This window comes from Nerophis ophidion, linkage group LG17 (genome assembly GCF_033978795.1).
Source record: "Nerophis ophidion isolate RoL-2023_Sa linkage group LG17, RoL_Noph_v1.0, whole genome shotgun sequence".
NCBI classification, from domain to species: domain Eukaryota; kingdom Metazoa; phylum Chordata; class Actinopteri; order Syngnathiformes; family Syngnathidae; genus Nerophis; species Nerophis ophidion.
This window is the reverse complement of record NC_084627.1, coordinates 51,447,134-51,472,200: the sequence shown is the minus strand read 5'-3', so window position 1 is coordinate 51,472,200 and position 25,067 is coordinate 51,447,134. Positions and strand designations below refer to the sequence as shown.

Below are 25,067 nucleotides of genomic sequence, written 5' to 3'. Positions count from 1 at the left end.
CCGGCCTGCACTCACACCCAGCATCTTCTACTCTGCTTTATCACTACAGTTTGCCTGACTTGGTGGATTATTTCCAGTCCTGTTCCAAGCTGTTCATTTCTTTTGTGCAGGACACCAGCCATCATTAATTACTTGCATAAGGAGCCATCACATTCATTAAACGGAGCGCTTCTTTTACTATTTATTTAGGGGAGTGACCCTATTGTTTGTGTTTGCAATTTCTCATTGAAAGGGACAAGCGGTAGGAAATGGATGGATCAGCTCTCTGGATCGTGCCTCCATCCATCAATGTTCTACAAGTTGTCCCTTTCGGGGCCACGGGGGGTGCTGGAGTTTATCTCAGCTGCATGTCAAGTCTTATTTTGGACTTTGTGGAGGATTCGACTGCTGTGCATTTAACTTTTAGACTATTATGAGTGTGTGTGTGTTATTATGAGCCTGCTGCGATGCATGCACCCATTCACATGCAGCATGCTAACTTTAAAGCGCTATCTTTTTGAGCTAAGTTGGCAATGTTTACCCTAAAGCAGGGGTGTTAAACTCATTTTCGATCGGGGGAAACATGGAGAACAATCTACTCCTGAGTCGGCATGATAACTTAAAAATAAAGACAACTTCACTTAGTTTTTTTTGTTTAGAAATAGAACCAGCACATTCTGAAAATGTAGAAATCATAACGTTGTTTTTTTTTTCCACACTTACATGTTGCGGTTTGTATTTGTCGCTACATGTATTTTCTAAATAAATGATGTGATAATGTTCATCAGTCAACTCCTTGGTGTTGATTTTCAATCTATCTAGATAAAAAAAATAATACAAAAATCTAATTACAGGATGTTATTTATGTAGTTTGCTAATTTTCCTCGGCTAGTGCACAAACATCACGTGGTTTATATTATTTTTTAAATTTTTTTACTTATGTAACTTAATCTACAAAGATACAAATATTGTATTTCCTTGAATTGCCGCTTGGGCGCTAATTCATTTAAAACCTCTTCTCACTCCTGCGCTTACCAAAGGCATGCGGTAAAAGTAAGCATGCGCTAATTCATTTAAAACCTCTTCTCACTCCTGCGCTTACCAAAGGCATGCGGTAAAAGTAAGCATGCGCTAATTCATTTAAAACCTCTTCCCACTCCTGCGCTTACCAAAGGCATGCGGTAAAAGTAAGCATACGCTAATTCATTTAAAACCTCTTCTCACTCCTGCGCTTACCAAAGGCATGCGGTAAAAGTAAGCATGCACTAATTATTTTAAAACCTCTTCTCACTCCTGCGCTTACCAAAGGCATGCAGTAAAAGTAAGCATGCGCTAATTATTTTAAAACCTCTTCTCACTCCGGCACTTACCAAAGGCATGCAGTAAAAATTTGAGTGTGATGTAAACTTGAATCCTACTGAATAGTTCTTAATCTTCTTCCCTTTATGTGATTTCAAATTACCGGTATTGAAGTCAGCCTCCTCCATTTTGAAAATGATGACAGGTGAAGTGTCACTCGTGACGTCACGAGTTTGACCCGGCCGTAAAACTAAACATGCGCTAATTATTTTGCGAAGCGAGTTTGACCAGGCAGTAATTCAAGGCAGGCACATACTATATGCCCTGCGGCAATTCAAGGAAATACGGTAATTGCTATTGCGACATCTAGTGGACGTATTTAGAACAGCAGTTTCTTTTATTAAAAAAATTTTGGCTTATTTTTATACTTAGCGAACTCATCCCGCGGGCCGGTTGAACCTGTTGGCACCCCTGCCCTAAAGTCACATAACACGGTACGTGAAACATGTTAACTGTTAGCGTGCTAAAGTTAGCACGCTAACATTAAAGTGCTAACTTTCTAGCTAACTTTATGTTTTTCCCTCTAATTACACAGCCATACACCTTAGTCATATAACTTGGTATGTGACACATGTTAACCGTTAGCATGTTTGTTAGCATGCTAACATCAAAGTGCGAGCTTTTTGAGCTGATTTTGCAACCGTTTACACGACAGTCATTTAACCTGGAATGATACACTTGTTACCCTGTTAGCATGCTAACGGTATAGCTCGGTTGGTAGAGCGGCCGTGCCAGCAACTCGAGGGTTGCAGGTTCGATTCCCGCTTCTGCCATCCTAGTCACTGCCGTTGTGTCCTTGGGCAAGACACTTTACCCACCTGCTCCCAGTGCCACCCACACTGGTTTGAATGTAACTTAGATATTGGGTGTCACTATGTAAAGCGCTTTGAGTCACTAGAGAAAAAGCGCTATATAAATATAATTCACTTCACTTCACTAACTTTTTGAGCTAGTTTCGCAACCGTTTACACCAGAGTCATATAACTTGGTATGTGACGTGTTAACTGCTAGCATGCAAACGATAGCATACTGGCCAGCTAATGTAAGCATGGTAAGTTTTTCATCCAATTTTAGACTTTTTTTCTCCATTTTCATAGCCATACACGTTTGAGTCATATAATTTGGTGTATGAATCATGCTGACTGTTATCATGCTAACGTTTGCACACATGCTAAGTGTTAGCATTTTAACGTTTTAGGCTAGCTGTGTAGCTCATTTTGTACGGTTACACTTAAAACTTTCGGATTCAGAAACTCGGCACCATCTTTGAAGTACGGCGGCTTCCGACGACCCCCAGCTTTAGGTCCAGGGCAGAGATAACAGGCCCATCCAAATTTCAACGACAATTTTCTAGTTATTATTATTATGAAATGTGTCCGTTATTGTTGAGAAACATTCGATAAGTGATTGTTTTTAAGGATGTAACGATTACCTGTATTTGAATCTTAAACTGTGGTAAAAGTCCCAACAGTTCGTATTCCCGTTTGAAATTTTAATCATCATAAAACCGTGATTGACTACTGCACTTTTCATAACTCATGGTTATACTGCTCATTTCCTGGATATGCATGCTAGAATGCTAATTGCTAGCTAGCGTGGATGCTAAAATGAATGAAAGACACAACAATGTATTTCCCCTAATACCCAATACAAGTATATTCTGTCTGTTTATTCATGTATTATTATTTGTTTAATACAACTTGGCTTGACTTCCCTGTGTGTGCTTTGAGCAGATTCAACTACACCGTAATAACAACTGTGATCATTTTAGTCACAATAACTGTGATATGAAATGTTCATATCGTTGCATCCCTGCATTTATTTTATCGGCTACAAAACGTGCATGTGCATGAGAAAACTACCGTTAGCCAAACATGACGGAAGTGGGCCTAAGCATTGGTAAGATTGGCATATTGTGAGTACGCCCAGAGAGGTTGTCGAAAAGGAAACAAGACCCAGCTCGACATCAAGCTTGACTGAAATTAGCAGCTGCCTGCATGGACAGACAAGATCAGTTCTGGAGAAAATTTTTATGGTCAGACCAGACAAGAAGAATCAATATCAGGTTTTCAAACCTAAGAACACTGCAGCAAATCTCAGGCATTTTGGTGGTAGCATCATGCTATATCGCTGTCTTGGTGCTAGTAGTACTGGTGCACAAAGTGGGTTAAATCGAAGAGGACTACCTCCAAATTCTTTCAAACCAATTTAAGTTAACAGTTACACAACTTTGAGTGTTCCAACATGAAAATGATGCCCAGCACCTCAAAACTGCTTTTGGAATGAACAAAGCAAGTTCAATTTAAACTTCTCGACTTTGACTACGACTTGTCGATATTGTCAGATTCCAAAATAACGCTGAATTCCCCCACAATGTTTTAGGAAACATGAGATCATCACCTGGAACATTTTCAAATGGTGATCGAGACATTCAGAACTTTTGAAGAAATAAGGGAGATACGTAAATAAGCAACAGAAAATGTTTTTCAGTATCAGAGAAAAGGAAGAAGGTACAGTAAGTCACAGATAGACACATTAATGTCGCTGAAAACACAGAAGGAGAAGAAAACAGATTAGAAAAATAAATAACTTTCTCCAAAAGCACTGATGTCACTTTACAGATGCTGACTGACCAAATCAGATGTTTTTAATATAAGGTTGCAATTAGTTACACTCGTGCCAAAGACAAGAGTGAGTTGTTGAGTCCTTTGAGCTGTGTGAGAAATTCCACATCAATCCAACTTCTGGAGACAAACATTGAGATGCAATAACAGCGCTAACATGTGCTGTACTTGTCAGAAAAAAAATGGCATCTATTGCCAAAGCTTATATTATGCAAACAATTTCAACCAGTTGTAAAATTGCAGGGTGGCTTGTTGTTGTTAAGGCGGCCGCTTTAACAAAAACGAGCCACCGCCTACACTAAAGTCTTAACAAGCTGCTCCGCTTAGTTCTGCCTCTGCCTCTGTCAGTAGTCTCTGCGGCATACAGCATTGTCCCACCCACACAACCATCTGATTGGTTTCATGCAGAGCGGTAACAGCCAATCAGCAGGGCGCATTCAGAGCGCATGTAACAGCCAATCAGCAGTGAGTATTCAGAGCGCATGGAGTCAGTGCTCACGGCAGAAACAGGCAGAGAATAGAGACGCGATGTGGTGAGCAGAATGGTGTTTAGCCGGTGAGCATAAGGCAGCGAACTCTCCCCAAATTATACTAATCACCTCCCAGTCAACTACTAGTAATATCACTATGAGCCCGTTGACCTTCTAGAAACATAAGCGGCAGGTCAGCTCGCTAGTAGTCCTTCAGGTGAAGGCTAATTAGCTTTTAGTGTAACGTTAGCTCTTTTTGCAGTGTGTGTGCGTGCGTGTCACGGAAAACAAAGCCCTGTCTGTCTGAGAGAAAGCGATCACTATTGACCTACAGTTAACAACTAAGTTAACTGGATATATATATACAGTATAGACCAGGGGTGCCCAGGGGTACGTCGATCGCGAGCTACCAGTCGACCGCGGGGGGTGTGTCAGTCCATCTCCAGCCAGGCTTTTAAAAAAAATAGACCTAAAAATGAGTGATCATCAATCTTCACCAAGACGTCACTTAAATGACATTCACGGTACCGGAGGGTCTTGTGAGATGACGCTGGCTGCTGCAAGATCCTTATTATGAAAATATGACCGAGAGGAAGGCGAGAAACACTTTTTATTTCAACAGACTCTCGCGCCGTACCTTCCGTCAAAACTCTAAAGGCCGACTGCACATTTCCTATCTTCACAATAAAAGCCCTGCTTCATGCTGCCTGCGCTAACTAAATACAGAGTCTCGGAAAACTGGCGTGCACAAGCGATCCCTCAGAAAGCTGGCGTGCACATCACTTGTGCACGCCAGCTTTCCGAGACTCTTATTTTGTTAGCGCAGGCCGCATGAAGCAGGGCTTTTATTGTGAAGATAGGAAATGTGCAGTCGGCCTTTAGAGTTTTGACGGAAGGGACGGCGCGAAAGTCTGTTGAAATAAAAAGTGTTTCTCGCCTTCCTCTCTGTCATTTTTTCATAATAATGAACTGGCAGCAGCCAGCGTCATCTCACAAGACCCTCGGGTGCCGTGAATGTCAATCAAGCAAACTACGGAATTTGCCGCCAATGTTTTTCTTGTAAAGTGTATGGAAGCCGGATGAATTAGATGCCAAAAACCAACCACTTTCATGTGGTATTGTACAGAAAGGACAACTTTTTTTCTCCTCCATTTGAAAATGTGGGCGTTATCATCATTACTGTCTGATTCCAATCAATGCAAGTCATCAGAATCAGGTAATACACCAACTTATATTCTTGTCTTTGTGAAAGAAAGACATCTATATGTGTTACACATGCTTGTATTATCATTAAACACATTTAACTTGTTTACAAAAATGTCTCTGTCATAAATAAATAAATATAAATGATATATATAAATGAGGTAGATCCCCTCGAGTTGGTCAATTGAAAAGTAGCTCGCCTGCAGAAAAAGTGTGGGCACCCTTGGTATACACAGTATAGATATATATATATGTATGAGAAATACTTGAAAATATATACACCCCCTGCTACAACCCCCCCATAGCCCAAACCTCCCCATTTCGGAGGTCTCAAGGTTGGCAATATGTGAGCAAATCCAAATTAAAGTAGCATCGAGCTAATGCATTTTGAAAAGTGGTGCTTTACTGTACTTTTGAGCGCCTTTTTCTTGCTTTGTTGGCATTGCAAATTGTAACTTGGAAAGAGTCTGGCTGAGTTTGCTTTGAGTGCTTTACTGCTCAAGGCGGTGCCGGGGTGAGACTAAAGTTAATATACTGTATTTTCCGGACTATAAGGCGCATTTAAAAAAATATTTCTTCTCAAAAGTCGAGAGTATAAGTGCTTACTGTAAGGAGGGTCCGGGGCATGATGTTAAAGTGCATCCCGAGGTGGAGGCTCCTCTATGAGGTCTTGGGGCACGAAGAGGTTAACCCCTTTACTACTGTGACCCCAGGTGGTCCTTGGCAAAGGCCGAGTACCTGACTGCCCCCTAGCCAGGGATACGGTGAAGACCTCAATGGCGGAGTAGCCGGAAGACGGTAGATTTAAGAACTACCACAACGGCTGCAATGGCGGTATATCTTACTTTCCCAATCTACTGGTTTTCATAGTTGACAATTCCTTGCTTAATATTTTACAATCATAGGAAGGCATAAATATGTACCTTTTAAACATACAACCTTAAATAATAAAATATAATTCCAAGCAGTTGTGGGGGGAAAATCTCCTAAAATGCAGTATATTCAAACAGGCCTTTTTTATATATTTTCATTTTTAAAAAACCCAGACTGCTCGATTCCGAGATACACAACACACACACCTGGCTGGAGTAGACATTCTGAAGAGAGGTCATGGCCGAGTATTCCCAGTGAATGGATGTGAATAGGCGTGTGGCGTGAATAAGTCCACACGCTTGTCACGCTTTGCCTCCATTAAAGCCTGACAATAGCACAAAAACCCTTCCTCCTGTGCCATCCAGGGCAAGTGTGTGTAGAATAAAAGTCTTCAGGTATTGTGCGTCGTGTGTGTGTGTGTGTGTGTGTGTGTGTGTGTGTGTGTGTGTGTGTGTGTGTGTGTGTGTGTGTGTGTGTGTGTGTGTGTGTGTGTGTGTGTGTGTGTGTGTGCGTGTGTGGTTGGCAGATGGTGACAGCTGGATACAATAACCCCTACAGTGAACATGTTTCAAAAGAAAAACCATACTTACTATAAACTATGCTTTTATATTAGTACGTGCTATTTATAGTACTGGTGTTCTTACCATAATTGGAAAAATAACACTTTTTTCCTATTTTATTGTTTTGATTTTGTGTCAGTCTTTTTAACATTTAAAAATGAATGTACATACTAAAAAATACTACAAAATATACATATGTAATAAGATCATATCTGTGTGGTGCACTATGGTAAGAAATATTATTACTATTAAAAATAATAATATTGAAATAGTTCAATAAGATCGAAACATTTAGTGTTAGAATGGTTGGTTTAAGTCAGGGGTGTCCAAACTTTTTCCACTGAGGGCTGCACACGGAAAAATTAAAGCATGCGGGGGCCATTTTGATATTGTTCATTTTCAAACCATAACAAAATAAAAACATTTTTTTCTTTTTTTTTTTAACCTTTAGGGCTCCCGGGGACCATAAAGGGTCTAAGTCAATAACATGTTAAAACAAGTCAAATCATTTTTTTATTTTTTATTTAACGCTTACAGTAAATTTCTACAGAATATATCAACTTACGGTTGATATAAAGTTAAAAAAAAACAAAAAGGTTTTATGCTTTTTTTAAAAACGAAAAGGTGTTATGCTTTTTCTGTCGAAGACGATTTTGTTTTTATAATAAAACTGAAATATGCAGTATTTCCTCCACTGTCCAAAACATTCAGAAAGCAATGTTAATGTGAAGAAATTAGAGCCTTAAACAGATCAATAATGCAGGACACCATTGATTTTAATTCATTATTATTTTTCAGTAATCACAGTAAAAAGATAAAATAAAATCCCATTAAAAATATTTGGGATTCAAAAGGTGCCCCATAAAGTAATACATTTTTATTAGTTGTTTTTTTAACTTTAAACACTTAAGTTACGAGATCAACTTCAGATATATCCGTCCATTTTAAGTTTGAACTATGATTTTGTTTGTTTTATGCTTTTTTGTCAAAAAAAATGCTGATGTTTTTGTACGGCAACCAAACAATATAAGCAATATTTTCCACATAGAAATATTTGAAATAATTAGAGCATCTAATAGGTCAATAATTCATTATAAGATTTTTATTTTATTTTATCTTAGCAATAGAAAAAAAAATGGAGATGGACAAAAGAAGAAAACAGCCTGCATGGCAGCTTTGTGTCAACATTGCAACTTTTTTTTGTTAGTTTAACCTCATTCCACTTTTTTTTATTTTTGCAATAGCAATTCCAGAAGGTGTGGCGGGCCGGTGAACAATTAGCTGCAGGCTTCACTTTGGACACCCCTGCTTTAAGTGCTGAAATTACAATTAAATTACATACTTTGAAAATATTTGTTTCTTAGGAAGACTTTGTTGGATGAAATACATTTTTTAAAGAGTTGATCTCCTCTAATGCAGGGGTGTCCAAACTTTTTCCACTGAGGGCCGCACACGGAAATATTGAAGCATGCGGGGGCCATTTTGATATTTTTCATTTTCAAACCATAACAAATTATTGTGATTTTTTTTTTAATCCTTAGGGCTCCTGGGGAGCATAAAGGTTCTCAGTCACTAAAATGTTGAAAATAAGAATTATTATTAATATGATCATTTTTTAATGCTTACAGTAAATCTCTAAATCAACTTGAGGTTAATATAAAGTAAAACAAATAAGGTTGTATGCCTTTTCTGTCAAAGAAAACGTTATTTTCTATAGTAAAACTGAAATATGCAGTATTTAGATAGATAGATAGTACTTTATTGATTCCTTCAAGAGAGTTCCTTTATTTAGCAATTAAAGCCCTCAAAGATCAATAATGCAGGACACCATTGATTTTAATTATTTAATATTTTTGAGTAATCACAGTGAAAAGTTAAATAAAATTCGACTAAATATATTTGAGATCCGAAAGGTTCCCCACTCATAAAGTGATACATGTTTATTAGTTGTTTTTTTTACTTTCAACACTTAAATTTCAAGATCAACTTCCGATACATCTGTCGATTTTAAGTTTGAACTATTATGTTTGTTTTATGCTCTTTTGTCAAAACGTTGATGTTTTATATGGCAACCAAACAACATATGCAATAGTTTTCCCACATAAAACATTTTAAAGTTATAATTTTTAAGTATTAATTCATTATAACAGATTTTTTGAGCAATGGAAAAAAAAGAAAATAAAGACAAAGGGAACAAAAAAAACTGCCTGCATGTCAGCTTTGTCTCAACATTGCCACTTTTTCTCATTAGATTTCACCTCATTCCACTTTTTTTTCAATGTTTTTTTAAATTTTTGCAATACTATCAATCTTACAATTTTTGCAGAATGTGTGGCGGGCCAGTAAATGATTAGCTGCGGGCCGCAAATGGCCCCCGGGCCGCACTTTGGACACCCCTGATCTAATGTGTCAAAAACAAGAAAACATCCCTTTAAAGCAAGAAAAACCCCACCAGCTTCCTTATGTGATATATTTTCTTAAGTCTTTACGGGATTGGTTGCCAGTAGGCGGCATCATGAAGCCCCGCCCCCCTCCCAACGTCCCCGCAGGGCCCCATGGGTGTGTAGAGCAAGTGCTCCCTCCTTTTGTAGATACCTTGTTTGATCTGGGCTTGTACTGCTGGGTTGGAGGGCTGAGGGGGCGTGGCCGGCGTCCTACGAGGAGACTCCGGGGTTCCTCCTGGTCTGGGAGGCCTGGAGGAGGATCACAAAGACGAGGCATGAAATATTAAAGGAACAGGCAGAAGAAAGATGGATTAGTACCAAAAAAAAACTACACACGCACTGTCTTGCACACAAACAAAAATGGCATTTGTGTGCCTGTGTTACTGAATTTTTAAGTGGCTGAAATACTGGGGAACAGTAGAGCAACTTTACGGGACGTACCTCCGGAATAAAGGTCACATTTTGGTTCATTTTTGGTACAATAATGGTAGGAAATTCAGACCATAAAACTAGAATGAATAGAATAAAATAATATATAAATTATCCATCCATCCATTCATTTTCTACCGCTTATTCCCTTCCGGGGTCGCGGAGGGCGCTGGCGCCTATCTCAGCTACAATCGTGCGGAAGGCAGGGTACACCCTGGACAAGTCGCCACCTCATCGCAGGGCCAACACAGATAGACAGACAACATTCACACTCACATTCACACACTAGGGACCATTTAGTGTTGCCAATCAACCTATCCCCAGGTGCATGTCTTTGGAGGTGGGAGGAAGCCGGAGTACCCGGAGAGAACCCACGCATCCACGGGGAGAACATGCAAACTCCACACAGAAAGATCCCGAGCCTGGATTTGAACCCAGGACTGCAGGAACTTCATATTGTGAGGCAGACGCACTAATATATAAATTACCACATCATAATTAGAAAAGTTTATTTATGGCATATATATATGTACATACATACATATACATACATACACATACATACATACATACATACATACATATATATATATATATATATATATATATATATATATATATATATATACATACATATATATATATATACACACATATATATATACATACATATATACACATACATATATACATACACATACATATATACATACATATATATATACATACATGTATATATATATATATATATATATATATATATATATATATATATATATATATATATATATATATATATATATATATATATATATATATATACATGTATATATATATATATATATATATATATATATATATATATATATATATACATACATGTATATATATATATATATATACATACATGTATATATATATATATATATATATATATATATATATATGTAGGTGTGGGAAAAATCACAAGACTACTTCATCTCTACAGAACTGTTTCATGAGGGGTTCCCTCAATCATCAGGAGAAATCTCCTGATGATTGAGGGAACCCCTCATGAAACAGTTCTGAAGAGATGAAGTAGTCTTGTGATTTTTCCCACACCTACATATTGCGCTCTACCACGGTATCGAGCACTATTCTCTGGATAATCCAATCAAGACATATATATATATATATATATACACACATACATACATACATACATACATGTATATATTTATATATACACATACATACATACATACATATATATATATATATATATATATATACACATACATACATACATACATACATATATATATACATATATATATATATATACACATACATACATACATACATATATATATACATACATACATACATACATACATACATACATATATATTCACATTACCGTATTTTTCGGACTATAAGTCGCAGTTTTTTTCATAGTTTAGCTGGGGGTGCGACTTATACTCAGGAGCGACTTATGTGTGAAATTGTTACCACATTACTGTAAAATAGGGGTAGGGAACCTATGGCTCTAGAGCCAGATGTGGCTCTTTAGAAAACTGCATCTGGCTCGCAGATAAATCTTAGCTGACATTGCTTAACACAATAAATAATGAATAATTCCGCTGATAATCACGATGTTAAAAATAACGTTCAATATATAAAACATTCTCATGCATCTTAATCCATCCATCCGTTTTCTACCGTACCTGTTCAAGAAATAACAATGTTATTAAAAAGAATTTGACTTATTATACTCTAAAAATGTCGGTCTTACTTAAAAAATGCACGCATTTAGTTGTATTCAGTGTTAAAAATATGATATGGCTTTCACAAAAATACATTTTAAAATATTTTGCTTTCATGGCTCTCTCAGCCAAAAAGGTTCCCGACCCCTGCCGTAAAATATCAAATAATATTATTTAGCTCATTCACGTAAGAGACTAGACGTATAAGATTTCATGGGATTTATGGATTAGGAATGAGAGATAGTTTGGTAAAGGTATAGCATGTTCTATATGTTATAGTTATTTGAATGACTCTTACCATAATATGTTAGGTTAACATAGCAGCTGCTTATTTATGCCTCATATAACCTACACTTATTCAGCCTGTTCTTCACTATTCTTTATTTACTTTAAATTGCCTTTCAAATGTCTGTTCTTGGTGTTGAGTTTTATCAAATAAATTTCCCCCAAAAATGCGACTTATATATGTTTTTTACGTCTTTATTATGCATTTTCGGCAATATATATATATATATATTATATATATATATAATTCTATCACCACCAGTTATGTCATAGTGAATATCAATGATTGCTCATTTTTGGGACTACTTTTTAAATGCCTGGCTGACGATCGACAGGTAGCTTACGATGGACATAATGGGCACCCCTGGTGTACACGGACTCTGGGACTTCACATGTAGGTGTAAAAATACAAAAAACAATTTGACAAAATCAGACTAATTTAGTGCATGGAAACGTAATTATTGACTCTTATGGTGAACTCTGCTTAATTATACGAATGTTTCGGATGTTGAAGAAGCAATGAAGTTTGTGGATCGAGGTTCTACTGTATTGCCTCGAGTCTTCTGTATCTGACACATTTGGAGCTCAAGATGGCGTTCCAACATGTGCTAAAACAAGCCAAAAATAACTACCCTGTCTATATCGGGGGTGACTTTATTTGTAAACATGGTTTCTAGGTCCAGAGCTATAAAAGAGGTGCCAATGATGTGAGCATTAGAGAGGCCCTTTAAGGTTGATCTTCTACCCCTTTTTCTCACTGCAGTGTTTTTTCTGTGCAAGGTTGATGAAATGCTGTGTTGGTGTTACAGTAAATGGAGCCCGGCCTTTAGCGTTAAATCTTTTATAGCACAATTGGCTCGGACAGACCAAATAAACAGCATCACACACATTTCACAGCCCCAGCTGAACTTTCTCTGCTGCTATGGCTGGGTTGCATATGACGTCCTATTCATTTTTCTTCCTTTTGTTTTGTTTCCATCAGCGCCAACGATACTCCATTTACATTTTGTGACTTGAATATTAACCAAGTATAAGTATTAACGCAGACAAACTATTTATAGTGGTGATTAGATCACTACCATGTGTGCCTATATGTACATCATTGAGTGGTCTGCTTTTTCCTCGCTTCCCTGCTCCTTGGAAGTTTATTGTAGATCATAAATCATGCCTCTCATCTGGAAAACAGATGGCTGAGGATGTAATCTGACCAGTTGGTACACTTTGACAGCCATTTAGCACCCTAAACTGGCGAGAACGACACAAAGAGACATTTGGTGTGTCCCCTCACCCCTACCCCGTTTCTTTGCTAGGATTATGAGTCATTTTCATCTCCATGGGAATATATGAACATGGGAGCTACTGGCATCCTAAGGACAGCAGACCTTGTACAGTAAGTGATGCATTGTTATGTTTGTGGACTCTGTTGAAGTCTGCATTGAGTAACAATCAGTGATGAAAGAAAAGAGAAAACATTAAATTATCTTTTTTTTTAAATTAATGCACCGCCTATGTTAAAAATGATCAAAATATGTAAAATTGTATGTTATTATAAATGTGTTTCTTACTAACTTACATATTTAAAATCCTAATGGAGGTGTTTGGATGTTTTTAAGGGCTTTATAGGCAGAATTGAGCGTCTCTCAAAGCCTCCATTGTAAGCAGGCTTTTGATCGCATTTATTTATTTATTTGTTTGAAAAAAATAATAACATTCATCGTTATGTCTTTCATAATGATTGTGAACGTAAAGCAAAATTCCCCCCAAAAAGTGCATTTCACCTTTAATACTAACATATACATTAAGCGTGTTGGCATATTCGCTAATGCTAACGACGCTAGCTTAATTAAATTACGATAGCGCGTAAAAATATGCATGAAAACACTCCGACAGATACAACACATGGGAAATTTTAGTAAGTATGAATTGTTTTAGTTATGTTGTAAAACCGACATACGTTGCAGGGAGTGATGAATGAAGAATCCTTGCAAGCAGAAATGCTATGAACAGTTATACTTCCGGTTCAAGGCACAAAACAGGAAGTACATTTTTAACCCCCAGCACCAACTAATTCAAAAGATGGCGCCATAGTACAAACAATGACACACCTTTTCCGTGTCTGCGTCCATGTAATATGACAACTACTTGTTTAATACAAAACATTATGGGCGATAGCGGAGAAAATCCATAAATTAGCCGCACCATTTTGTAAGCCGCAGCGCTCAAAGCTTTAGAAAAAAGTAGAGGCTTATTGTCCGAAAAATACGGTAAATGACTTAAAAGGTGAATTTAAATACTGTAAACTTAGCTCAGGTCCTTATAGGACATAAACCAGCCTCAAGAAACCAGGCAGGCTAAACTTCAATATGTCATTTTTTCCTGTTGACGCCCTCGTTACCTTGCTGGTGCCTTCTTCATGTGCTCGCCGACAAAGGTGGCATTGGTCATGCCCATCAGAGTGTTGGCCAGAGAGATGACGGACAGGAGGTGTTGCGTGGTGACCGCCCTTGACACGCCGTAAGTCCCCTTGCCGACAATGTCTGAAAGGGTCAGCTTCCGGCCTGTTGCAAAGGACAACTGTCGCAGCAGAGACTCCTGGAAAGCAGAGGAAGGTTTATTTATTCTGGTTGGCTGGTGAAAAGCAGCTGCTGGTCAAAGCAAGGTGTTTCTAATTGTCATTTTCTGTTAGAGTTGCAGTTTATTACCACAAAAAGTTGTCATGCATTTGAATTTACTGTAAAACTGGACAAGGGCGTGGCAGCAAATTCTGGCCCCCATACACAAACATTTGGAAGGGTCCGTCATTCCACACTAAACCAAATTTTGCCGGCCTGCAGCGAGTCAGAATGTGCCAGGACCGGCCTGGAAGTCAGCGACAGGTGCGTGGATGGCCCACCTGGGCCTTGTTATCTCATCACCTGTCGCTCTGTAAAAGCAGCGACCCGGAGGAGAGACGGTGTTGGAGCTGAAGATGTGTGATACTATATCGGACTGCCGATATTATCGGCCGATAAATTCTTTAAAATGTAATATGGAAATAATCGTTTTCAAAATTATCAGTATCGGTTTCAAAAAGTCAAATTTTATGACTTTTTAAAACACCGCTGTGTACACGAACGTAGGGAGAAGTACAGAGTGCCAATAAACCTTAAAGGCAAAGCCTTTTGTGTGCAGACCCAATCACATAATATCCAAACAAGTGAATGCAATGCATACTTGGTCAACAGCCATACAGGTCACACTGAGGGTGTGACCTGTTACAAATATGTGCCACACTGTGAACCCACACCAAACAAGAATGACAAACACATTTCGGGAGAACATGTGAACCGTAACACAATATAAACACAACAAAACAAATACCCAGAACCACTTGGACAGCACTAACTCTTACGGGACGCTACAATATACAACACACCCTGATAATCTGATAAAACAGATATATCAGATTGTAGGTGGTTTTGTTTTTCTTACCCTTGGCGTTCAAATTTCGCTGTGTCTGTTGCTTTTCTTGTGTTTGGCTTGTAAAATATGTGGCTGGAAAGCAGGTGTGACGTTCATATGTTGTCAATATTCAGTGTTTTATCGCTCATAGTTAATATTGTAAATCCCACATTGTGAATTAGTGAAGTGAATCATATTTACATAGCGCTTTTCTCTAGTGACTCAAAGCGCTTTACATAGTGAAACCCAATATCTAAGTGACATTTAAAGCAGTGTGGGTGGCACTGGGAGCAGGTGGGTAAAGTGCCTTGCCCAAGGACACAACGGCAGTGACTAGAATGGCGGAAGCGGGAATCGAACCTGCAACCCTCAAGTTGCTGGCACGGCCACTCTACCAACCGAGCTATGCCGCCCCCATTCTTTATTTTCATGTACATTCTGGGTGTCTCATTCAGTAAAAAAAAATTAAATACCGTTCCGTTTTTTTAAGGCGGTCTGTAATAATGTTTTTCGCATTCAGTCAGACATCTTTGTGAGGTTTTGTTTTAGTGTTCCTAAAAATAAATACACCGGCTCAGACACGTTTTTTCTCTAAATGTGGAGTCCAAATAATGGCCCAGGCCTGCTGGAGTGACATGAAACTTGATAGAGGTTCAGTCTTACCTTGAAGGTCGGCAGCATGAGGGACATGTGACCTCCCCTGGAGAGCAGGCCAAAGGAGATGGGGCAGTGCGGTCTGAGCATGCCCAGTCGCTCCATACAGATGTCGTCCAGGTGCTGGTTGAGGCCCCAGGCGTGCAGGCAGGACATGAAGAGCTTGGCCGTGTCCATCGTCAGATTGTACTCCAGGAGACTCAGTGACTTGGACTTCTCCTCACGCCTCCTCATCTCCTCCTCCTCTTCCTCATCTTCGTCCAGCAGGTGCTCTTTGATCGTCTCCTTCATCGTTTCCTTAACCTATTTGAGAAGGATGAAGCTGCTAGTGATGTCATGAAGGAAATATTATATTATGCCACACTGCTGTCTGACAGGTCGTGTCTTAATACAAACCCCGTTTTTATATGAGTTGGGAAATTGTGTTAGATGTAAATATAAACAGAATACAATGATTTGCAAATCCTTTTCAACCCATATTCAGTTGAATATGCTACAAGGAAAACATATTTGATGTTCAAACTGATACCAACATTGAATGACCGTGACCTTCCATCCCTCAGACGGCACTGTATCAAAAACCCACATCAATCTCTAAAGGATATCAACACATGGGCTCAGGAACACTTCAGAAAACCAATGTCACTAAATACAGTTGGTCGCTACATCTGTAAGTGCAAGTTAAAGCTCTAATATGCAAAGCGAAAGCCATTTATCAACAACATCCAGAAACGCCGACGGATTCTCTGGGCCCAGATCATCTTAGATGGACTGATGCAAAGTGGAAAAGTGTTCTGTGGTCTGACGAGTCCACATTTCAAATAGTTTTTGGACGTATTCGACATTGTGTCATCCGGACCAGAGGGGAAGCGAACCATCCAGACTTTTATCGACGCAAAGTTGAAAAGCCAGCATGTGTGATGGTATGGGGGTGTATTAGTGCCCAAGGCATGGGTAACTTACACATCTGTGAAGGCACCTTTAATGCTGAAAGGTACATACAGGTTTTGGAACAACATATGCTGCCATCTAAGCGCCTTCTTTTTCATGGACACCCCTGCTTATTTCAGGAAGACAACGCAAAGACAGATTCAGTACGTGTTACAACAGCGTAGCTTCGTAAAAAAAGAGTGCGAGTACTTTCCTGGCCCGCCTGCAGTCCAAACCTGTCTCCCATTGAAAATGTGTGGCACATTATGAAGTGTAAAATAGGACAGCGGAGACCCAGGACTGTTGAAGGACTGAAGCTCTACATAAAACAAGAATGAGAAAGAATTCCACTTTCAAAGCTTCAATAATTAGTGTCCTCAGTTCCCAAACGTTTACTGAGTGTTGTTAAAAGAAAAGGTGATGTAACACAGTGGTGAACATGCCCTTTCCCAACTACTTTGGCACGTGGTGTAGCCATGAAATTCTAAGTTAATTATTATTTGCAAAAAAAAATCAAGTTTATGAGTTTGAACATCAAATATGTTGTCTTTGTAGCGCATTCAACTGAATATGGGTTGAAAAGGATTTGTAAATCATTGTATTCTGTTTATATTTACATCTAACACAATTTCCCAACTCATATGGAAACGGGGTTTGTAGTTGTGTTAACTGACATGTCGAGCTGATGTTTAATATGCTCCGTTGTTTTTTAAAAACATCCCTTTCAGACTTTTATTGCAAAAGTCCAAACATAGCAAGATACGATTGATGCTGTGGATTCTTGTGTGTCTCCTCCTGACCTGCTTGAAAATCTTGTTGGCCAGGAAGGAGCCTCCCTTGTCAGCCCCGGCCTGGCTCTTCTGCAAGGTCTCAGGGGACACCAGCGTGGGGTTGGGTCTCTGAGCTTCTTCCGTCAGCAGCTGGATGATCACCGCTTCCACGTCAAAGAACAGCACATGCATGTCAGGGTCTGTCAGGTTGGTCTTCATTGCCTGGACCACCAGTGCATTGTGGGAGTATTTTGGCAGGTTGCCCTGAAGAAGACATAAATAATGATGAAACATAATCCTGTCACTGGAATAAATAAACAGAGTTAATAAGTGTGATCCTTAAGGACTCTGACAACACCAGTTTAGACCTGAAATACTAGAATATTTTGACAAAACAGCAGTAGATCCTCCGTTCCGTGTGAGATGGTGGCTGAACATTGCCACCTTCAGGCAGAGCGCCCTATTACACGAAAGCATGCATACTATCAAATCAGTGATTCTCAAAACTTAAGTCCGGAGGACTCTGAATAAAACTAATTTGAAAATCGCTTTAAGTTATGTGAGCTAATTTTATTCATCTACTTTGATATTCAGGTGATTATGCAAAACGCTGGTGCCAGTAACTCAAACTTGTTTGTACAGATGAATAAATATCAAGTTATTAAAAGTATTTTCATTTGCGTGGTCAAATGAGAAAAAACAGTTGAGAACCAGTGTCATAGAAATTATAGAACCAGTGTCATAGACACCATAGAACCAGTGTCATAGAAACCATAGAACCAGTGTCATAGAAACCATAGAACCAGTGTCATAGAAACCATAGAACCAGTGTCATAGAAACCATAGAACCAGTGTCATAGAAAAAAACATTAAAACCTACAAATGAATAAACTACTCTGTTTATATTTCTATATACCAAATTAATGAGATTCATGACTGTAAAGTATTTCTTCCAAATAGTGATGTATGTTGTTCCCATAAAAAACAATTTTAATCCAATTCATACCATTAAATTATTAAGAAAGAAAAGTAAAAAACAAAAACAAAAACAATACATAATGGGAGTACTTTATTCCTGTTATGCTGACACAAAGTGATGCTTTTAAAGTTTATAATTATTTTATCTGAATATATACATACATACATACATATATACATACACATTCATATACATATATATATATATATATATATATATATATATATATATATATATATATATATATATATATATATATACACACACATACATACATATATACATATATAAACATACATACATACATACATACATATATACATACACATGTATACATATATATATACATACATACATATATACACAGATATATATATCCGCGACCCTAAAAGGGAATAAGCGGTAGAAAATGGATGGATATATATATATATATATATATATATATATATACATACACATATATATATATATATATATATACTGTATATATATATATACATACATACATACATACATATATATATATACATATATATATACACATATATATACATATATATATACATATATATATATATACATATATATATACATATATATATACATATATATATACATATATATATATATATATATATATACATATATATATATATATATATATACATATACATATATACATATATATATACATATATACATATATATATACATATATATATATATATATATATATATATATATATATATATATATATATATATATATATATATATACATACCAGCGTTCCAAACACATTTTTTTCTCTAAATTTGCCTGCACCAGCCTCATGTTAAATTTGTGTGCAAATTTAGATAATTTTACTTAAGTAAAAAAAATCATAATAATTAAAAAAAAGATAATACATTCATAACACAGTTTGATGGTCAAATATAAATATTTTTTAATGGTTTTACTAAATTGCCTCGATTGCCTACCCTCTCCTATTTACACTGCATGTTTCACTTGGGATATCATACTTCTATCACACCAAACAAAGACATAACTGACTACCAGTCGGTTGAACAGAAATGCCAGAGGACAAACTGAAAGTCACATATTGACTTCCTCAGGCCAGACTAAAAGCTGCAACTGTAAACACGCACAGATGATGGCTCACAGCTGACTGGGTGTAGTGTTTGTGGTCATAGTCGGACATTTCCTGATCATTATCCATCATCAGATAGGCAGGGGGTAGCACACAAGCACTCACACGGCGGATAGTGGATGGTTTTGACCCATAATGTTTATAGTTATGAGTGGGTAATAATCATGGGGGTGGGAGGCAACAACAACAAAACACAATAATGACTTTGGGCAGCCATGGGGGGGCAAAAAAACAGCTGTTGTGTGTTGGCCTGTTCAGAAAAGACCTGTGATTATGGGGAGTTATTGGAGAAAAATCCTGGGAGACCTTTCTATTAAACACACAGCAGAAGCAGAAAGAAAAAGACAAAGTCACCCAAGCAACCGACAATAAGAAGCTGGAACCCATTTGCTATGAACTCTTCCTTAGAAAAGTTTTGGAGTGGTGGATGAAAATATAATCTCAAGGTTATTGTGAGCAAATGATCAGTTATCACCACAATATTGTTGAATGTGCTCAACAATATATTCATATAAGATATGTTTGTGCTGGAGATGTCCCAAATCCAATCTTGAGGTCAGATCAGGGCCGATGTTTGCCTTTTTTAGCTGATTAAAGATAGGGTGATGAGCTGCCGAACCCAGCTGATATTTACCACAGCTGTAAGCCAACAAGTGAAAGGTTATTTCCAAAACGATGCAGGCTCAGGGGATTTGGCCACATTTCCATATTCCTTGTTACATGAATTCCAGAAGGGTGCTTGTCTTGCAAAATCATCGGCTCAAATTTGAGATCAAGCTGCAACGAATGCATGGTCTGTCCACAGCGAGAAGACACTTCTAAGATACTAATCCTTACCACCATGACAGAAAAACAATTACATTTCTCCCAAGTCTCCTGGAGGACAAGAGGAAAATGATTGGCTAAGCATGGCGTGCGCGCTCACCAACACACACACACACACACACACACACACACACACACACTGCAAAGAGTCAGTGTTCAAAAACAAGACACAAAAACACAAAAATGAGGGATAATTTACTTGAACTAAGCAAAATGATCTGCCAATACAACAAGAAAATGTGGCTTGTCAAGACTTTCCAAAACAAGTCAAATTAGTTAACCTCAATGAAGCCAAAAATCCCTTAAAATAAGTATATTCTCACTAATAACAAGTGTACTACTATATGAGTACCTATTTTCTATTTTTTCATTTAAAAACAAAACAGCAAAGTCCATTTGGCTGTCATCTGTTTTAATTATGAGACAATTGTGTCAAAGTCAGGATTTTTTTTTTTTTTTACATGCTTGAAATAAGAAATTATTACTTTAAAAAAGTAGTTTTATACTTGTGAGTGTTGATGACACAGCTTTGCAACACTTGATATTCTAGTTTCAAGCATGTTTTATTCAATATAGGTCATCACATCTCAGCAACAAGATGTAATATCTTACTGAGATCATTTAGGACCAAAACCCTTAAAACAAGTAAAAGACTAACATAAAATCTGCTTAGTGAGAAGAATGATCTTATCAGACAGAAATTAAGCTAATATCACCCTTATTTAGTGGTTCTTGGTTAAAAGATTACAGTTGGTACAAAATGCGGCTGCTAGACTTTTGACAAGAACAAGAAAGTTTGATCACATTACGCCTGTACTGTATATACCTTTATATACATATATACATACATATATACTATACTGTATATACCTTTATATACATATATACATACCTGTACTGTATATACCTTTATATACATATATACATACATATATACCTCTATATACATATATACATACATATATACCTATACTGTATATACCTTTATATACATATATACATACATATATACCTATACTGTATATACCTTTATATACATATATACATACATATATACCTATACTGGCTCACCTGCACTGGCTTCCTGTGCACTTAAGATGTGACTTTAAAGTTTTACTACTTACATATAAAATACTACACGGTCTAGCTCCATCCTATCTTGCCGACTGTATTGTACCATATGTCCTCGCAAGAAATCTGCCTTCAAAAGACTCCGGCTTATTAGTGATTCCTAGAGCCCCAAAAAAGTCTGCGGGCTATAGAGCGTTTTCCGTTGGGGCTCCAGTACTCTGGAATGCCCTCCCGGTAACAGTTCGAGATGCTACCTCAGTAGAAGCATTTAAGTCTCACCTTAAAACCTCCTTTTTAGACCAGTTGATCTGCCGGTTCTTTTCTTTTTTCTCCTATGTCCCCCCCTCCCTTGTAGAGGGGGTCCGGTCCGATGACCATGGATGAAGTACTGGCTGTCCAGAGTCCAGACCCAGGATGGACCGCTCGCCTGTGTATCGGTTGGGGACATCTCTACGCTGCTGATCTGCCTCCGCTTGGGATGGTTTCCTATGGACGGGACTCTCGCTGCTGTCTTGGATCCGCTTGAACGGAACTCTCGCGGCTGTGTTGGAGCCACTATGGATTGAACTTTCACAGTATCATGTTAGACCCGCTCCACATCCATTGCTTTCGGTCCCCTAGAGGGGGGGGGTTGCCCACATCTGAGGTCCTCTCCAAGGTTTCTCATAGTCAGCATTGTCACTGGCGTCCCACTGGATGTGAATTCTCCCTGCCCACTGGGTGTGAGTTTTCCTTGCCCTTTTGTGGGTTCTTCCGAGGATGTTGTAGTCGTAATGGTTTGTGCAGTCCTTTGAGACATTTGTGATTTGGGGCTATATAAATAAACATTGATTGATTGATTGATTGATTGATTTGAGATATTTCATCTTACTTAGACTTCAGTTTTTGCAGTGCACACGCACACGCACACACACACACCCACACCCACACCCACACCCACACCCACACACACACACACACACACACACACACACACGCACACACACACACACACACACACACACACACACATTCTTGTATTTGTTAACTTCTTGAAACTTGTGAAAAATGCCTACCTCTTTAGGACCACTCTTTCAAGATATATTCACATTTTTATCCACAACATTAATAATCTATACATACTATGCAAATATAAAAATGGTAAGCTTTTAGTATTTTTTTTAATTTGTTGTTTGTAATTGTTTTTTAATCATCATGTACTTCAAGTTATTACAGTATGTCTCTATATCCATTTTAGTGTTTTTTTATTATTATTATGAAGATCAATATTGTCGGTTTCTCTGGAAATGTGGGCAAATTGTGTTGTTTTTTGCTTTTTGAAAAGGTTGATCTATAGGAAAAAGTACTATTTGTTATTATTCTTTTTTTCCTCCCCTGACATTTAAAAAACAGTGGTTTGATGTGAATGTGGACATCCACACAGTCACACAAGCCTGCACTCATGGGCAGATAGAAGCCTGGAACCACACACCAATTGAAACTCTGTTGGAGATGAAGTAAAGGTCAACATATAACTTCTTCTTGTACATCCTCTTATGTCTTAAAAGGACAGTTTGTCTTTGTCCTGGACAGCACCAGTCTGCTTACTTACACAGGAAATGGATTATACTGAAATCTAAGTAACATGCATGTGATTTGACCTCAATGAAAAAGACTGAAAAATGTATGAAAATAATTAAACATGTTTAGTATTGTTTACTCATATTTGAAAATAGGAAATAATAATAATGTGAGGACAGTGACATATTGCATGAAACAAGTGTGAAAATATTTACCTTCAAGATTGTTACACCACTGACAATATTGTTTCAAGAGACTACATAAGAACTTAATATTATAAAATAGTATTATATGCAAATGTATTTCAAATAAATTGTTAACTGGAATCAATAATGCGACTCTTTGAATTTCTGTAATTTCATAATATATTTTCACGTGGATTTTTATTTTTAGAAAAACCCATTTATATTTCACAAAGCAATAATTGGTTAATATTTAAAACAAACATGCGTATTTCACAAGCAAATATTTTTTAGCTTACTTCATTATTAACTAGCCTGTCTGCAACTGAAGTGGGTTGATCTTTCCTCTGGATGTCTATGACAGTTGTGGATGTAAACAAAGGATGAAGTCCGAAACTACCAGCTAGTGAAAAGTTTGTTGCTTCAAGTTGTTTCATATGTTTTTGGGTGTTTCGCATGTACTTCCAAAGCCTTGAAACCTGGTGATCCATAGTCAATATTATCAAGACACCACCTGCACAAAACTTTTCCCGGACGATCGATTTTCCGAATAAAATCGCCGAACAAAGTCGTAACTTCCTTCTTCCCAACAGTATCAGTGATTTCCCTTTCCATCCAGTCCCATCGAAACTTATTTTTGACATGTTTATCAATTTATTTTACTCGTGAAGCGTCCTTTCTCTCGAGAACAGACATCGTTTACATTTGGAGATTGGCGGTAATAACGTCATCATTCCTGTCCTGATTGGTCACAAGGAACATATCGACCAATCAACTATGGCGTAATATAAGCTAGGTCTCGATTACAAAAGACGAAGCGGCAAGTAAACAAATCTTGGCTTAGGGTCAGAAAAAAAAAAACGGAAAAACGGAAGATAATTTTTTTTTTCCCCGCGATTAAAAAAGACGGAATTCCGACTTTAGACGGAAAAATCACATGCCTGAAGTAAGATGAAATATCTCAAATAAGGGTGATATTTGCTTATTTTCTGTCTGATAAGATCATTCTTCTCACTAAGCAGATTTTATGTTTGAGTCTTTTACTTGTTTTAAGTGTTTTGGTCCTAAATGATGTCAGTAAGATATTACAGCTTGTTGCTGAGATTTGATGACCTCTATTAAGTAAAACATGCTTGAAACTATTTTTGTCCAAATGTCCAAAACACAGCCAGCAATGGTGCACAGGAAGGCGGGGAAAAGGTAGCCAAAAAGGTCCCAATTTGGTCCAAAATACCTCCCCGGGTTCCAGTCCCACGAGTCCCGCCGTCAGCCACACAAGTCCCGGGATGCCCAAAATGTCCAAAACGCACCCAGCAAAGTCCCACGGGCAGTGTGGTAGAAAAGTGAGAAAAGTCGGCAAAAGTTCCCAAAAATGTTTAAAATATCTACACAGGTTCGAGTCCCACAAGTCCTGCCGCCGGCCGTGCAAATTCTGGGATGGCAAAATGTCCATAACACACCCAGACGAGTCCCACGGGGAGGGGGCATAAAAGTTGGAAAAGTCGGCCAAAGTCCCAAAAGTGTTCAAAATACCCA

At 37.8% G+C, this 25,067-nt stretch overlaps 1 protein-coding gene across 1 annotated transcript in view; it reads right to left on the bottom strand.

Moving 5' to 3' along the window:
* The window catches only part of LOC133536558 (WD repeat-containing protein 7-like), a 134,042-nt gene that overhangs the window by 87,308 nt on the left and 21,667 nt on the right, over positions 1 to 25,067 (bottom strand). Inside the window, exons 8-11 of the mRNA XM_061877186.1 lie at positions 17,797 to 18,030; positions 16,076 to 16,369; positions 14,367 to 14,563; positions 9,664 to 9,761 (exon numbers count right to left, since the gene is read on the bottom strand). Of these exons, the coding sequence (XP_061733170.1) occupies positions 9,664 to 9,761; positions 14,367 to 14,563; positions 16,076 to 16,369; positions 17,797 to 18,030 (823 nt within the window). The remainder of the gene's footprint in view (positions 1 to 9,663; positions 9,762 to 14,366; positions 14,564 to 16,075; positions 16,370 to 17,796; positions 18,031 to 25,067) is intronic.